General features: G+C 43.5%; 1 protein-coding gene across 2 annotated transcripts in view; it reads right to left on the reverse strand.

Annotated features, from left to right (window-relative positions):
- The window catches only part of LOC117546899 (fibroblast growth factor 14-like), a 50,289-nt gene extending 31,943 nt beyond the window's left edge, over nt 1-18,346 (reverse strand). The window contains exon 1 of one of the 2 annotated variants that reach the window (XM_034217302.1): nt 18,249-18,346. Coding sequence is in view for 1 of the 2 variants with exons in the window: in XM_034217299.1 (XP_034073190.1) it covers nt 14,692-15,409 (718 nt within the window). In the remaining variant the exon portion in view is untranslated. Of the gene's footprint in view, nt 1-14,691; nt 16,024-18,248 lie in introns of those variants that run through there. The other variant, XM_034217299.1, reaches the window with a different exon arrangement.
- Nucleotides 18,347-18,918: the final 572 nt, after the last annotated feature.

An 18,918-nucleotide genomic window follows, 5' to 3' on the forward strand; every position in this document is an offset into this window, starting at 1 on the left:
AAGTATTTCTATGTTACAAGGATGCGAAAAGGGACTCGAGTGCAGCAGGAGAAACATTTGCAATAAAAAAATAATCAGGTTTCTCTGAGGCTTCCTGGTGTCAGCTGGAGGCCGGAACACTAACCAAATATGTCAGCACCATGGACAGCGAACAGCCTCTCAGACACTGTGCTTTTCACAGACACACACACAGTTTTTTTGTACAGAAATGTAATGCATGTGTTTCCTCATACCCACTAGGTGGCACCAGAGCATGTCTAAGAACACCAGCCCAACAATAGGAGCTCACTGATAACGGGATTAATAATGAGAGAACATCACAAGCACAGCGAGCGATAATGATCAAAAGGCAGACAAGATCAAAATAACCTTCAAGCGCTAATAACTAAATGGAGGAGAGCTTGTCAGATCTTTTTTGAACTAAATTGCTTTTTTATTTTCATCCTGACATAATTTGCCTTGCTTGATTGTCTTATGGCCTATTTTCAAAGAGTCCTATATACACAGCAGCAATCTGCCACCATCAGTATTCATCTGTTGTCCTATTTACCAGGTTAACTCAGGATTATTGTCTTCAACGTTGCTGACACACTTAAATCACACTGGAGGAACTACTGCTTTGCCCTAACACTGTTCTTCTTCCCAGGCAGCAGCAAAGGGAACACAACAAAGTGTGTGTACGCTGTTTTATCCAGGTCAGTCAATGCGAGGAGTTATGAATAAATCAAAGCTTCATTTACATTAAAATTCATCTCCTCTGCGGCTTTTTATAGCATCCGAGGAAGGCAGCTCTTTAGCTTCAAAAGATCAATTAACCCATGCCGCTTCCATGCAATTATTTCACCATACATCCCCTACAAAAAAACCTGTGCTCATCCAAAACAAACACGCACACAAATCATGCAATAGTGTGCATAAATATGAAAGAAATGCTTTTATTAAACACCCAGAGCTCTCTCTCCTGAGGGAACACACACACACAGATACACACTTTTTATCTATCACATATACTCTGCTTCTGCACATAGGCAGCAGCGCCCTCTACAGGCGGTAAAAGATAACAATTCCGCAAATCCTCTTTCTTCACAAAACTTCTTCTTAAAAAGGCTTTCCTTAAAAGCATTGAATTTATACACTACTCACTTTTGACCTTCATTTATTTCCACGGCTCTGTAATTGTTCTTTTGGTCTTCAAGATGCTTTCGTGAACACTAAGGACAGCTTCAGACTTCTGGTTGTTTTTTATTCAATCAATCAATGTTTATTTATATAGCCCAATATCACAAATGTTACATTTGTCTCAGTGGTCTTCACAGTGTGTTCAGAATATCAGTATGACAATACAACACCCTCTGTCCTTAGACCCTCTGTCCTTAGACCCTCTATCCTTAGACCCTCTGTCCTTAGACCCTCTATCCTTAGACCCTCTATCCTTAGACCCTCTGTCCTTAGACCCTCTGTCCTTAGACCCTCTATCCTTAGACCCTCTGTCCTTAGACCCTCTGTCCTTAGACCCTCTGTCCTTAGACCCTCTGTCCTTAGACCCTCTATCCTTAGACCCTCTGTCCTTAGACCCTCTGTCCTTAGACCCTCTGTCCTTAGACCCTCTGTCCTTAGACCCTCTGTCCTTAGACCCTCTGTCCTTAGACCCTCTGTCCTTAGACCCTCTATCCTTAGACCCTCTGTCCTTAGACCCTCTGTCCTTAGACCCTCTGTCCTTAGACCCTCTGTCCTTAGACCCTCACATCGTACAAGGAAACACTTCCAGAGAAAACCCACAGTTTAAAGGGAACATGGGAGAAACCTCAGGGAGAGCAACAGAGGAGGGATCCCTCTCCCAGGACGGACAGACGTGCAATAGATGCCGTGTGTACATTCAAAGTATTACTTCTAAAAGCCAAATCCTGAGAATAAACCCAATGAATCAGTTAAAAGAGTATCATTAAGACACTGAAATCAAGATGTTTTTTATTCGTAAACACCTAGAAAAGAGTGTTGAGTTAGCTGACGAGAAAACTACTACTAAGAGAGTAAAAGTAGTGTTGCATGTGGGAGGATGACGATGACTGTTTGGTTCTGATCGTGGTTTTCTCATTGCTCAATGATATTCAGTACAATATAGGCGAGGCGAGACGAGGCGAGGCAAGCAATGTTATAAAATGACATTTAAAAACACTCATTTAAAAGCAAAGATACATGAATAAAAGTGACAGCAGTGTGAAATGTTTAGGTCTGACTCTCAATCATTGCTCACTTTTTAGCAGCAATAGTTTTCTATCACCTCCCTTTCTTTCCTCTTTCTTAAGATGGGGAACATTTTCTAGCATCGTGAGTTTGTTGCCTGAGTACTACGACATAGGTGTACTTGGGGCGTGTACTCCATAAGAGTTGGTGAAGTATACAGTACTGGTGTTCTAACTTTTTTTAACTATATAAAGTAATATTTCCACCCTTTGTGAAATGAAATGTTCTCTTTCTAAAGGAGATTTATGTAACAAGCGTTAAAACTATTCCTTTAAAAAGAAGATTCCTTTGGTGGGAATTGTTGCAGCTATGAGAATTAGGCTTTATTTATACCGTGCGATGAATCAATGACAGCCACTTTCCCAGGGATTGCCTGTCGATAAAACAGCTTCTCTGTAGGTGGTGCTCTTTGATCGCCGAGGCTGTGGCTGCTCATGCTAATGGTCGAGTGTGCAACAGGTAGACTCCACATGGATGTAATGAGAATACAACGACAAACACGTCTTTAAGGCTGGGGGAAATAGTTAAGAAAGAGGGGAGGAAGGGGATGGATGGGGGGGGGGAGAGAGAGAGGGAGGTAACAGATGGGGGTGGGTGTTCCCCAGGCAGGAGTGTGAGGATAGCCACTCTGAACGAAGCAGGATGAGTCAGAGCTCACCTTCACACTCCTGCCCACACACTCGCTCACAGCAGAGGCACGGGGAAATCCACTGTTACCAGGGTAACGAGTGATTAGTGACGTAGATGGGTCTCCGAACGGAGCGAGAGAAACACCTGAATGCCGAGAGGATAACACACACACACACGCACACATCTGGCGTCAATTACATTCATCGTACTGCGGCTCTGAATTCATCTCTCTGCACTGTCTATGGGTTTGTGTTTCTCTTTCTCACACACTTGCCCAAATGATGCAACACATGCATATAATGATGACACAGCTAGAAAACAACAATAGCTGCCCCACTTCGTCTCCTTTTCTCTAAACTCTTGTGTCTCCTTTCTCATCTCCTTTCCTTTTTGTTTCTTTCCCCTTCCTTTCATCTCCTCTCCTCCTTTCTCTCATATCACCCCAATACTCAGCTTTTACTTTCATCTTGCTTCCTTATCTCCTCACTCCTACTTTTTCCTCTCCTTCCCATTCCTTTCCTTTTCTCCTCCCAGCTAATCTCCTTGTTCTCCTCTCCTCGTCTATCTTTGTAACATCGCCAACTCAGCAGGGAGGAGGAGATGGAGTGGAGCGGCTGAATTATTCATTAACATCCCCTCTCTCTTTTTGTTCTTACATCTCTGTGTGTCTGCTGCCTCTAGTGTCTTCAATCCCCCTCCCATCTTTCTCTTGTACCTATCCCTCTCTCTTCCTGCATTCCCCAACACCAGCGAATCACTTTAGACCTCCTTTGTGTTCCTTTTAACATAGTTTGTCAGTCCTAGAAGTGAAGTTAACTTGATAACTTGAACTTTCTTAGTGAAGAACATCAGCCAGCCTGTGTAACCCAGCAACTACAGTTACAGTTATATATGCCTCATTAAAGAGGCCAATTGTCTAACCCTGTATCAAAATGGAAGTAGGCGTTTGAGGTTTGAAGTAAGACTCAAGTTGATCAGGAGTAGCAGAAGAGAAGAGTCATGAAGTCTGTAATCTAACACACAGCGATATCTGAAAGTAAAGAGGAAGCATGTGTTATTTCTTCTTCAGTCTGGCTTCAAGGGTTTGTTAGCTTCCATATGAGGAGAAAACTAAGACTCACTGTGGCCGAGTTCACCTCAATGTAACATGGTAAATAAATGTGCTTATTTCACTGTGAAGAGATGTGGAGCTGCTCAATGACCAACATATTATATACATGGGTAAATAAAGCTGTGGTCTTAGTCAAACACATCAAAGTGTATCTTTTGTTAAACCTGACATGGATTTATCTTTTAAAAGCTTCCAGTTGTGAGCCTTAGGGGAAATTGCATTTCACGAGGATATCCCCAGGAAGTGCTGTCCTTATATTTCTTGTTGTTACTTTAAAGTGTGAAGTAATAGTCACAGTTTCTCCAGAGTGAACAGCTGTGGAAAGAAAACCACTGGATGCGTCTGAAGCATTCATTTTAAAATCAATAGCCTGTTGTGTTGACGCTCCATTTGGGGATTTCCACAGAGAAGTCAAAGGTCACAAGGAGATCAAGTTAGAGGCAGTGTTCATTTTTCACACAAAATGATAACAGTTGGGAGACTTCTGCGTCAGTGGTTACATAATGGCTCCAGATCTTTCCATACAAAGTCAGAACTATAGAGGAAGACGGGAGGAGGGGGAGAGGGGGAGAGATATGAGAGTGAGGGGAGAAATCTTTCAAGAAAGAGTTTGAATTAAAGAGACACTGAAAGTCTGAGCTGGAAAATAAGCTATGTCTATATATTGTGAAAACGGAGAAGGAGGGTTATTATAGTCAACTAAAAACATACAATGAAAAATAAGATGTGAAAACACTTTGCATTATACCTGGCCATCACTCAAATGCAATCACTTTAGTGGAGTGTGATGCTGGAGAGGGGTAGTACTGTCAGAGGAATATAATGCATCGCTCAATACCAATTCATTGACTCTCCCTTCTGCAGTGACTGAGTCAGAAAGCACTTAGTTAAATGGTTTCTCCCACCAGCGGCTCTCCTCCAGTCTCCGCCAAACCACAACTTGAGCCTTCTATTCCCATAGCACTCAGTAGTAATGATTTGATGTGCTTTTTTTTTTACGATACAATTGTTACTCTTAGAAACAAAATTAATGACCTCTTGCCTTTGCCCAGTATAGTGTTATAAACAGCTCCCGGAAACGTAAGTTCTAATATTACACTAGATAGTAAACTAGAATGCTTTTCAGCCATAAACCTTGAACAATTAAATTCAATGATTCTCTCTTCTAAACCATCAACGTGCATGTTAGACCCAATTCCAACTAAGCTGTTGAAGGAAGTTTTTCCATTAATTAGCACTTATTTATTAAATATTATGAATATGTCTTTATTATCAGGCTATGTTCCACAATCATTCAAAGTAGCAGTGATAAAACCGCTTCTTAAAAAGCACAACCTCGATCCAGAGGTTTTAGCCAACTATAGACCTATTTCTAATCTTCCGTTCCTCTCAAAAATTCTTGAGAAAGCGGTCGCAAAACAGTTGTGTGATTACTTAAAAAACAATGATTTATTTGAAGCTTTTCAGTCTGGCTTTAGAACACATCATAGCACAGAGACAGCTCTGGTTAAAGTCACAAATGACATTCTAATAGCCTCTGACAAGGGACTTGTCTCTATTCTTGTTTTGCTCGATCTCAGTGCTGCATTTGATACTATCGACCATGATATCTTATTGCAAAGACTAGAGCACTTAGTTGGCATACAGGGAACTGCTTTAGACTGGTTTAGGTCCTATCTATCTGAACGCTCTCCGTTTGTGTGTCAACGATGAATCTTCCACGCAAACCAAAGTTAGCCATGGAGTGCCACAGGGCTCAGTGCTCGGACCTATTTTGTTCACATTATATATGCTTCCGTTAGGCAATATTATAAGGAATCATTCTGTAAACTTTCATTGTTATGCGGATGATACTCAACTATATTTATCAATCAAGCCTGATGAAATTAATCATCTAAATAAAATTCAAGACTGCCTCAAGGACTTAAAAACGTGAATGACCTTACATTTTTTGATGTTAAACACGACCAAAACTGAAGTTATTGTACTTGGCCCGAAGAATCTACGAAACAAATGATCTAAAGATATACTAACTATGGATGGCATTAATTTGGCCTCCAGTGAGACTGTAAGGAATCTTAGTGTTATATTTGATCAGGATTTATCCTTTAACGCCCACATAAAATCAATTTCAAGGACCGCCTACTTCCATCTACGTAACATTGCAAAAATCAGGCATATCTTGCCTCAAAACGATGCAGAGAAACTAGTCCATGCATTTGTTACTTCAAGGCTGGATTATTGTAACTCTTTATTATCAGGGTGTACCAAGAAGTCAGTCAAGTCGCTTCAGCTGATTCAAAATGCTGCAGCTCGTGTACTAACCAGAGTTAGGAAAAGGGACCACATTACTCCTGTTCTGGCTGCCTTACACTGGCTCCCTATAGAACACAGGATAGAATTTAAAATTCTTCTTCTCGCCTACAAAGCCCTTAATGGGCTGGCGCCATCTTACCTTAAAGAACTCATTATACCCTACTGTCCTATTAGGGCATTGCGTTCCAAGAATGCAGGGTTGTTGGTTGTTCCTAGAGTCTCTAAAAGTACAATGGGAGCCAGAGCCTTTTCTTATCAAGCTCCACATTTGTGGAATCAGCTTCCAGTTTGTGTTCGGGCGGCAGACACCCTATCCGTTTTTAAGAGTGCGCTTAAGACCTTCCTTTTTGATAAAGCTTATAGTTAGGGCTGATTAGATTCAGCCCCTAGTTTTGCTGATATAGGCTTAGTTTGTCGGGGGACATCTGACTTCTTCCTTCTCTCTGTCTATACCTGTGTACTCCCATGTTCCGATTAACCCAGCTTCCCCAAATGTCTTTCTTTTTGGTTTCTATATACGCCGGGATCCGGAGTCATGGATGATCCTGCGCTCCTCTGTCCTGGATCGCGAGCCCTGGATCTTGAGTCGTGGCTGTGGTCCTGGATCATAGGTCCTGGATGGATATCCTCGTGGATTCATCTTCCTATTATACACACATGCATTTCCAAACATTTGGACTACCTATGTTGCAAATGTATTATCTTTTCGATGTACACACGGCATCTATTGCACGTCTGTCCGTCCTGGGAGAGGGATCCCTCCTCTGTTGCTCTCCCTGAGGTTTCTCCAATGTTCCCTTTAAACTGTGGGTTTTCTCTGGAAGTGTTTCCTTGTACGATGTGATGGTCTGAGGACAGAGGGTCTAAGGACAGAGGGTCTAAGGACAGAGGGTGTCGTATTGTCATACTGATATTCTGTACAAACTGTGAAGTCCACTGAGACAAATATAACATTTGTGATATTGGGCTATATAAATAAACATTGATTGATTGATTGACAACTCCCAGCCCACGGTGGCTCCTCGGGGATGTATTCACTGGCCCTTTAACGACGCTGATTTATTCTCATGCCTCTGCACATCACTGTGAACCGCTCTGTAAGTCAGTCACGTCTCCGTTGGGTCACCGTTTGATTGTGTTGGCAATTCTATCAAAACGCTTTGGCATCATGTAAAAGACTGTTCACTTGAGCTGGTTTTGATCCCCTTGGTTTACAGATTATATCATTTGAAAGTCTTTGCTAGTTGCAGCATTAAAAACATTATCTCAACTACCTTCAAATGAATAAAACACAACCTCACTTTGGAATAACCGGAACATAGAGCGTAGGTAGATCATTTAACAAGAGATACAACTTTGTTGAGCTCTTTGTCTTAAAGGTTTCCAGTGCCATCCACACACGGCAGCAGTTCCAATCAGCTGTAGTCTGAGTTAAACAATGCCTTCATTTCAGCTTTATTGTTCTGAGCATGTGTTATTCCCCAGGCTTCACATCACAGCGGGATAAAGGAGGAGGATAACTGACAAGGTGGCGGATCTTTGGATACGTTTTGTTGTGGTCAGTCGTGATTTCTGTTAAACAAAGAAACCGAAAGGGCTAACAAATCCAACAATCAAATACAAACTAGCTTTCCTAACTTGAATCTGACATGATACAGCAGACCTGTCCCTTTTCCGTCAGTCTGTGAATCAGATAAATAATAGTGGCATGACAATAGGCAGGGTATTAAGGCCACATTGTGAACATAGCTGCTCTAAGTGCTAACACATTTCTGAGGCTGACAGTAACGCTGAAGAGGCCTCTGACTAATCCCCACGTTGCTGCATTAAAGGCACCGTGTGTACAGTGTGCCCGCTCCGTAATCCCTCTAAAGGGACAATGTGAACACTCCAGCAGCACGGTGTGTTTGAGGATCCCATTCAGCGTGCGAGGCTAAGACCGCATCTAATCCAAAATGTGCCACAATACAGATCTAAGACCAGCACTTCTCACAGGTACAGGTGCGATTTCAAAAAGGGCTTTCAAAATATGAAATCTATAACAGCTGTACTACTGCTAATGGATTTCAGATGATAGCATACTTTAAAATGATAAAGCAATAGACAAAAAGGCATGACATTGATCCCAAACGTCTCATTTCACAAAAGTGAGGTCATGAGAAATTATCAATGACGATCATAACACAACATGAAAAGCACTTGTATCAGGTGATCCCTTCCCATTCTCATTTTGCCCCGTCTTATTGCTCTGAAGCGAGTTTAGAGCTTAGAGCCAAGGAAAAGTCCAAACGTAGACATACAAAATGCATTTAAAAGCAAACTTTTGAAAAGTATATAAAGTTGTACATCACGATGAAGGTAGATAAAAGTGTACAACCGCAGATGAAGCCCAGAGCTGTATGTTTTGCATTAATGAGTGAGTCAAACGGCAGGGTCTAAAGAGCATCTTACCTGGGTCAGCTCGGCCCAAAGCGGCCTTTAATCTCCTCTCTGCTATCTTCAGTATAAACTCATAGTCCATGGCTAACACACAAACACACCTGTAAACACCGGCCCATTGGACTCCACTGAAAACTCACTTTCTAAAATGGCAGGAAGCCCCCCGACGCGGCCTCAGATGCCGACACACACGAGCAGTGAGGGGGACAGATACGGCCATTATGTCATGCGGTGGCTGTCATCGCGCAAAAGGTTAACCCAGACAAGAGAAGAGTAAAAAGTCAACTCAAGTGTGTGTGAGGGAGAGGAGGAACAAAGGAAGCACAGATAAGGAGACGAGGTGCCAAGAAAAAGCTACACAGTGGGAACTCATCGGTGAGGTCAGCCTCTTTCACGAACTTCCACATTTCTTTCTCTTTTCACAATTAACTGTTTTATCTTTATGACAGCTATTGACCGCTCATGTGTAATCTGTGTAATAATGTAGAAAGCTCTGGGGAAAGCAAGCATCTTGAGTTTCATTTAGGCAAAAAATAGAATATGCCTTATTACATGACATTACATGACATGTCACTTGTTAGACGCTTTTATCCAAAGCCACTTACATACTCAATACTGTGGACAATCCCCACAGGAGCACTTTGGGGTGAAGTGTCTCGACATGCTGACTGCAGTGGGGTTTGAACCTGTGCTCCCCTGATCTGAACACCAACGCACAACCCGCTGCACCACACACCGCCTTATGCTTGAATACGCCACCACTACAATTCAGTGACTACATCCAGCATCTGCCGTCTCTCCAATGAAACACTCTTTATGCAGCGAGTCAGAGCGAGAGACTGAGTTGTTGTCAAGTGTTTCTCTAGTTCTTATCATTTAGTCTGCGAAAACACTTCTTAGTGGAGCCTTTGATGCCCTGCTGCTGTTTAAGTGCACTTGGAAAAATAACACTCAGCACTCACTCTCTCTTGACAGCAACCTGGAGCGAGAGCCGTCCAAACACACGCCCACAGTCTCTCGTTCACCTTTACACTCCTGCTCGTGGTTTCATTTGGGAATTCAGAGTGTTTCCACTGCACCGCAACAGGCTTTTAAAAAGGTATTATTTGTTTGACACCCTTCAATATCTCCCCTCACTTAACTCGACAATGCCCCCGGAAAGCAGGAATGCAACACTTTGGTAAAGGCAGCTTTATGGTGTAAACGTTTGTAGCATTTATGGGATATTATTGCCGATGTAGTGTCAACTGTTTGTGCAGTGTAAAGTTTGCTTCATACTAAATTACGAGCATGAACACAGCCTTCACAAAACAGCTTCTGTTTGATACGGGTGTCACAGATCAGATCATGCTGTTAAAGGGTCACATTTATTAGATTAAAGTCCTATAATAAGCTCAGAGTACGTACAAGAGGAAATATCTGGCTCTTGTGCTGCTAAATGTTCCACTATGTTCTCCAGTGGGACAATTACTTCAGAAGCTGCACAGCAATTCATCAGAACTTTGTTTACTGTGTGTGTGTGTGTGTGTGTGTGTGTGTGTGTGTGTGTGTGTGTGTGTGTGTGTGTGTGTGTGTGTGTGTGTGTGTGTGTGTGTGTGTGTGTGTGTGTGTGTGTGTGTGTGACACGGGTATGACTAGTTGACAGCTTATGAGTGTGTGTGTGACATGTGACGTACATGAGAGTTCGGACGAAAGAAGATCAGACCAGCAAGTTTTTCTGCAGACTCAGAGAGTTTTAGACAATGAGGCCGGGAATATACACACACACACACACACACACACACACACACACACACACACACACACACACACACACACACACACACACACACACACACACACACACACACACACACACACACACACACACACACACACACACACACACACACACACACACACACACACACACACACACACACACACACACACACACACACACACACCACACACACACACACACACACACACACACACACACACACACACACACACACACACACACACACACACACACACCAAAAACCCTCCATGTGACCTTAGAGGACAGACATCACTGTGATTGTCACTATTTTGTCAACTCATCACTTTCGGACAATGTAGCAGCACGCAATTGACACACACACACACACACACTTTGTTTGTTGCCAGCGGAAGGAAAATGTAGCGTGAAGACATTTTTGATTCAACGCTTTCCACTGATTCAATATATTCAAATAACATGAATGTGTATTGTACAGTATGCCTGTGAGTGAGAGCCTTTCACAAATCGAGTCAGATCCGAGTCGGCACGAACCCCACTGCAATACTCCAGTGTTTGAATAAAACATAAAGCAAGATGCCTTAATGGGAAGTCTCCAGAGAAGGTGAGCAGGCTTGTGTGTGTGTGTAGGTGCGTGGGCATGCACGCCTACGTGAGCTATAAAAGGGTGAAAGTCTCCATCTGGGTCACGTCACATGGGACATTGAGTAACATCGGACCGTGTTCTTTTTAACAATGAATGATGCTGGGCTATCTGGAGCTCCATTCACAGGTTCTTACAGGAAACGCTGAAAACAGAGAGCCTGACTTAATCAATCACCTTCTTGATAGAGTTTATGCCATTTGTTGATACTGCAAGTTCAATTTGAAGAAAGCCTACCTGCTTACTGATGAAAAAGGAATTAGCATATAACTGATCATAAAGAATTCAACAGGAAAATAATGGGGTGCTTTTAAACAGCCACAGAAAATGTAGTACATTTCTCTAAAGTTAGCAATGTTCAACAAAAATGGCTCTTTTTCACTTACTTTTGACAGTGAATGGAAATGGATGATTGCTATCGTGGTGTGGTGACTCACAACAACCTGCTCCTTAGTCTGAGCCACAGTTAACATCCTCTTTACCCAGCCTTTAGACATGATCTGATCATAATATTTCACATTGTAATTAAGTCAACTTTGACAACATGAACTATAGTGAAAGAGAAGGATGAAACATGTAACTAGCTTCTTGTTGAATCGCCCACTGACACTGATGCACACACGCCTCCACACACGCTAAACAAAGCTGCATTTCAGTCCTCCCAGTGGACTTTCACTAAATCGTGCAATTCAGAGGGAAAACGGCAACAAATGCTGCGTCAGCAAAACTCCTCGCTGCCTCCAACCCGTCAACAGCGGGTCCATATTTCACCACCAACTACTGTGTGTATTGTAAACACACACACACACACACACACACACACACACACACACACACACACACACACTAAAGCTCCGAGCAGAGGGTTCATTCAGTCCGCTTTTCTTTAATTAAAAGTGAAAGTGACAGCTACTGTAAATGGAGCTGCCTGCTATAAATCTATGAGTGTTGCTGCAGGATGCTGGTGGGAACTTAATGGTGTACAGTACATCCTGCTGCTCTTCTTTGCAATCCCACTGAGTGTGTGTGGGAGTGTGAGATTTTCTTCCAGAAGCTAATCGCGTCACATGACAAAGCGACACATGGAGAAGCCAGGTGTCTGAGCTACTGTTTGCAAACACTTGCATTTGGAAGGATTTACACAACATGTGGTTGAAAAACACCAGGGAATGTGGCTAAACACTGAGCCAGTTGAAATATGATATGATGGATTTGATGGCCAAACAGCAAGAATGGTGGTTAATAAAGTCTATTAAAGACACAAAAAAAGACCATAACAATTGATTCACAAAGGTATTTTTTTACTTGAATAGTAGATTCAATATTAATGGAATATCAAAACTGACTTTTATTGAAGCTCAATACCAGATCTCATGGTCTTGATCAGTAGATTTATCCATCACCAAACTTTAAGGTCATGTGACAACAACTATTTCAGCTTTATGGCCCGTGTTTCAAATACAAGACCTTGGAAAGTTTGCCGTTATATGTAGTTGATTTATTCTTTACTTAAAAGGGTGAACTGAAAACAACCCTGCAGCTCAGGGTCTGCCCGTTTCATGAGATTCCACCCAAGTTTTAAACTCTGAGTAAGAAGGTTAAGATCCCTGTTTTGTATCACGGGAGTAAACGCCTTCTCTCATAAATCCTGCGAGTTTAGCTGCAAGCCAATTCATCAAATAAGCAAAGAGGAATGAAAGCAGAAACAAAGAGCCCAGAGGACAGAAAAAACATCATGTGACACTTTTATAACTTGCATGCAGTGGCGTGTTGGCCGGCAGTGAATAGAGGCTGAGGAAACGTTGCGTTCTTGTGTTAGCAAATGATTCCTTTCACCTTTCGCCAACACATATTGATCGTGTTTCTTTCCACCTTTAATCTGCAAGATTAGGGGTTTGTGTTTGGAGCTGGAGTCTTACTGCTCAGGTGTTTTCCCAGAGATGACTTGTTGATCAGGGAACAAGGCATAGATCTACCTGTGTTGATAAAGTACAGCTTCCTTTTTCAGGAAATCAGCCACTCGTAAAATGTTTACATGTTGAATCATCACTACAGTATATCAGGCAGTCATGAGACGGAAAACAGACGGTATAATGTGTAAGAAAATGTCACCGATGTTATCTTATACTTGATATCTTCCCCACACTAACGTCTCTTACAGGTGGGTGCAACTTGGCTCTTAGTTTAAAACACAAACAACAATGATATAGACGTAGACAGCAGCTCAGAACCAGAGAGACTGTTGAGCACTCGGGGGGGAAGAGAAGGCAGCATTCATCACATTTCTGTGCTGACTGTGTGTGGATACTCAAATATGAACTCTATTGCCTCACTACATCTGTCAGCTATTTAAGGGTACAGTACATAAGGATAGTATTATGATGGTGATTGCAGTAAGAGATGGGTCACTGTATACGAATACTACAGCTACTATCATTATCGACTTGTCAATCAATGAGTTTGTCACCTAGTTGATGAATCAGTTGCTTGTACACAATGATAGGAAGTTTGGTGTATACATTTACTCATGAAAACATAATATCTGACTGCTATCCGACTTCCAAGCGAGGCCCGATGGCAAGGGGACTGCTGTTGCCCTCTAAAAACGGTGTTGAGGCTGCAGAGGCCAACTTGTGGACGCAATGTCAATATGCCAATAATGTCAACAATGTCCGTTTCCTGTTGCAATGCCAAAGTCAATTTCTGTTGTGCTATCATGGAGAGGATTAGGAAAGGAAACGGTTTGGTTTGGTTCAAACATTTAGTTGAATGTGTCACACCGTCTGGAGAGCATAAGAAGCTCTAGAGTAAGTTAAACGTGATCATCCCAACTCTGTGGATGGACAGAGCCACAGAGTTGTGACACATTTATTCATGAACAACTTTAGAATATGGACAAGTTGCCGGTGAGTGTACCAAGTATGTGTCGGACATAATTAGCAGCTTATCGGTAGGGAAAAAGTTGCAATAAACTGCAAACAACGCCTTAAAGTAAGTCACCCAAGAAGCTCTGCTGAACAGAACATCACATCTGGTCTTCAATCTAAAGACCCTAGAAAAACGTACTCTGTCCTGTTCTAGCCTCCACTATAATGAATAGGAAGTCTAAGGCCATGTGCTGTTTAATCATGCAGGTTACTGGAGCCTGGTCTGCATGCTGCATAAGACTTGATTTTCTGCAGCATCTCTGCCACGCACAGCACGCACACTGTAGTTTCTGTGCTAATAAGTTATCACCCCCCCTCCCCTCTTTCTCTGCCCCCATAACACCCCCTCCCCTTCCTGTAGTGCACTCACTTGCTGCACAACTGCGATTGCAGAGAAACACCAGCAAGCAGTGGAACAGTGCAGTCTCGGGAGGGAGTACACACACACACACACACACACACACACACACACACACACACACACACACACACACACACACACACACACACACACACACACACACACACACACACACACACACACACACACAATAAAGTGCTTCCCTATCAATCTCTACACAGACGTAGAGACACACACATTCACACACAACAAACTCACCAGTTGGGTTCTTGTTTTTCTTGAGGCTCCTGCCACAAAGACACTGCAGCATATGCGATCCTTTGCTGAAAATGTTGTTCCAAATAAACCGCATGGATTTGGCCGAGACGGGGGAGGAGGAGGAGGAGGAGGAGGAGGAGGAGGAGGAGGAGGAGGAGGAGGAGGAGGAGGAGGAGGAGGAGGAGGAGGAGGTAGGGAACGAGAGGCGCTCCGGATGCGGCAGCCTAAAATTCACCCACCGCATGGGGGCTGATCCGCCCCCCTGTTTGCATGCCAGCAGAGCCGGCCAGCTGTTGGGTTCAGTTCGGCGGTGCTTCGACCCCCCGATCTGCACCATAGACAAGAAGAGGAGCAGGAAGCCCGGCTCGTCACCCGGTTCCTCGCCCGGTTCCTCGCCCGGTTCCTCGCCCGGTTCCTCCAAGAGTCCAGAGACCAGCGCGTATTCCGCGTCGATGTCGAGGAAGAGAGCAACCGCTGCAGCGTTTTTCTCCTCGGTGTCTTCCCCCAGCGGCCGGTGGTCCTCAGCGGCGGGGGATAAGTCGCTGCTGCCGCCCGGCCGCCGCGGCGTCAAAAGCCCCGGAGCGCTCCTCTTCAAATTGCGTCGTTTGCCGCGCGGCGCAGGGAGAGGAGCGGCAGCGGCGGACAGGCATGCGGCGGCGCTAGCGTGAAGTCGGCGGTACGCGGCAACTGTCGGCTTCTTCACAAAAAACCATTGCATATTAGTGGGGAGCGCAGGGGGTCGGTGCGTCCGTCCGTCCGGGAGGGGAGGAGGAGGAGGGGAGGGTGCGGATACCGGGTGTCCGTCAGCAAGTCGGTGGCATCCCTGTATACCAGCAGCAGCAGACAAGTACTGCAGCAGGGGGGCTCCTTTCCAAACACACACACACACACTCACACACACACACACACACACACTGCACACACTGGGTCTCTGGGAGCGCAGGAGCGGCAGGTGAATCACTGCAGGGAATCTCTGCACTATCCCACTCTGTGTTTTCCTCTTTAAAAAGTCCTTATGAATATTTCATCCGCGTTTCGTTCTCCACTTCTCAATAATCCATAAGCTCCAATGCGCCAATATACTGCTGTCTGTCTGTCTCCTCTTCCTCTCCTCCTCCTCCTCTTCCTCACCTTGCTGATAAAAAAGAAGAAGCTGCTGGACTTTGTCTCTGATACTCCAGAAACTAAATGAAGAAGAAATAGAAGAAGAAGACCTGATCTGGCTCGTGGTGCTCTCGCGCTCCTCTGGTACTTCACTGTCTTCTTCAGCAGCGCTCGAGACGACCAGCGGCCGGTGGGGCGCGAGGAGGTGCACTGACTATCTATTCTATACCGAAGCAGCAACTAAGTGGGAGCAATTAATCAAAACACATGTTCCGGTTGGCTCCTTCAAAACAAAAAACTGCACTATCACAAGTTTAAAAAAAGCACTTTTTGATATGTATGTGAGGATCTGGTTCTCTCTGCTATTTTATTCATTTTTATAGTAGGCCTATGTATTTTCTTTCAACATCTTACTTGATTTATTATATTGCTAATGTTTAATGCATTGGTAATAAGTATTAAAGAAGAAATGTGAAGTAAATTAAAGTTCATATAAAAGTGTTTGCACTAGGCTATTCATATGACTTTGATACCTTACACTTTACACTTGGTTTTAACGCAACCAGCTGTGGTTAAAGTTCCTACAATAAGAGTTCAGTCTAGTTTATCCTCGACTTTTATTCTGAGGGAAATCGCTACTTCCGGTTTGCCTGTGCAGCTTGATACAGCTCTACTCTGAGGAGCTGCTTGCAGATACGTAGACACGTGGTTCCCACACCGTCAGCATCTGGACTGACTGGATAGAAACTGTAACCGGCAACATTTGGGGAGGAGGGCGCCGAGATGGCGTCATAAACAAACGGTTCAGAGACACACACCTCTGTCTCTGTTTACTGCAGCTTTTACAAGAACCTATATCTGATACAAAGAAAGGCTCCGGCCAAGCATCTGACAGTTTAATACAGTCTTCTCTGTCTGCACACCTGTTGCACGAATCCTGACTGCAACACTGGGGTCTTACAGTCACATCGGATTGGGTGGAAACAGCAGTTATCTTGATTGTCCCTTTGCATTTGGTTAAATGAAATGACTACAATGATTTAGTGCTGCATGGTGCATTGCATATAGATTGTCAGAAGCTTATCTCAGTTATACACTGTGTGCACTCATTGCGGTCTGAAACGGAGCTGGAAATGCTGCAGTGTTTTCAGAGGCTGGCGCTGTCCATAGTGCTGAATCCACAATCGCTGGTCACACACACACACACACACACACACACACACACACACACACACACACACATACACACACACACACACACACACACACACCTGCAGGGTGCCTGGCAGATTCCTTCTCACACTGTGCACGACTTGTATTGTTAGGCGCAGCTCAAGTCTGCAGCATGCGATTGCTTTAATCAAGGGGCAACATAGCATCTGTGTGCAGAGAGAGCCACAGCTGCATACCTGTGAACAGTGTGTGTGTGTGTGTGTGTGTGTGTGTGTGTGTGTGTGTGTGTGTGTGTGTGTGTGTGTGTGTGTGTGTGTGTGTGTGTGTGTGTGTGTGTGTGTGGTGTGTGTGTGTGTGTGTGTGTGTGTGTGTGTGTGTGTGTGTGTGTGTGTGTGCTTGTAATACAGTGTCATCGAAAAGGGAAGAAGGAACATTTTCAGGATTGAGGGTGCAGAGAAAGAAGGAGTGAGGAGGCAAAGCACTGAGAGTGAGGTGTGCAGCCAGTGCAAAGGAACCACAGAGGGGATTTGTAATTGGAAAAAACCTTAGTAATAATACAAATTAAAATAACTTCAAATAGACATAAAAGATAAGAATCTAAAAATAATGTCCAGCCTGTTATTAATATGCAACCTTATCTCTCAGTGTACCCTAACACGAATAAAGACAACACTCTAAAAAGGAAACAACAATGTCCGAAACCATTTTAAAAAGAGTTATGGACAAATGAGCAACAAGTGAAATTGGACAGCATCAGTAAAACACCCTGTCACCTTCACATCAGAGTAGAGCGTCAACAAGGAGGCAAACACACAGATCAGAACAAAGTCAGCAGCAGCTAGAACCACAAACACACACATGAAAGTGAAGAGCAGCTCAGCTTACACACACCTGTCTTCAGAGGTGGAATGCAATTAACTACATTTGCTACCTGTGCAGTACTTGAGTTACTGTGAGTGTGTCCTTTTCATGCCACTTCCTACTTTGTGTTTCAGAGCTAAACTTACTTTGCAAATTAAGTTTTTTGCCACAAAAACATAGCAAGAGTTTGAGAGTAGCAACACATTTAAATACTCAAGTAAAGTACAAGTACCTCATTAAGGACAGAACTTTAGTAAATATACACCACTGGGAGCATGTTTAAAATGTGGTATTAGTACTTTTACTTGAGTAAAGTATCTGCGTACTTTTTCGACCGTTGCTCTCTTTTACAATGCCTTGTTTCTAGGCAACAGTACCACATTAGCATACAGCCATGATACGTTTGTTGTTGTACTCACCTGTCTGTCTGAAGGTGGTTTTATGGGGTATTTTAAGCACCGAGAAGTCCTCTGAAGTCCTGACGTCCTCTTGAATCCTCTCCAGCTCTTAACTGTTCTGCTCCTTTATCTTTATCCCCAAGCGGAATATAACGAGCCCTCTCTCAGCCTCTCGTGTCCTGTTCGGTTCCTAAAAGTCAAAAAGTGTTGAGCTAAATTAGCCTTGACAGACAAAACTGTGACAGGAATTGTTATTATCTTAACATTATATATTGTATTAGTGATAATAAATAAGCAGAAAGGTCTCACACACCTCACTGAATGCAGAAGTTCCTCAGAATAGTGTAAACGCCGGAATTTCAAGCACGAGCGGATTTTGTATTTTGTATTTAAACTAGGACCGACAAGCACCTGTTTCAGCTGGCAACAAAGGTGCGTTTGATGTGTCACCGGGTGAGGCAGAAGATCAAATTGAGTTATTTGAGTAAATGAGATGTAAAACTTATAGCAGCTCTTATCCACTTAAAGATAGACACTGCTGAGTCCCATTTAAAAGTTGAACCTTTAATGCCTCACATCCACGAGCCCTGATCTGTGTGCTCGTGCTCCACCTGCTGGTTGAAATGGCTTAGTTAACTTGAACATATGACACAAAATAAATGAGTGTTGTGGATCATAGAACAACATTTAA

Source organism: Gymnodraco acuticeps, unplaced genomic scaffold (assembly GCF_902827175.1).
Source record: "Gymnodraco acuticeps unplaced genomic scaffold, fGymAcu1.1, whole genome shotgun sequence".
Lineage (NCBI taxonomy): Eukaryota > Metazoa > Chordata > Actinopteri > Perciformes > Bathydraconidae > Gymnodraco > Gymnodraco acuticeps.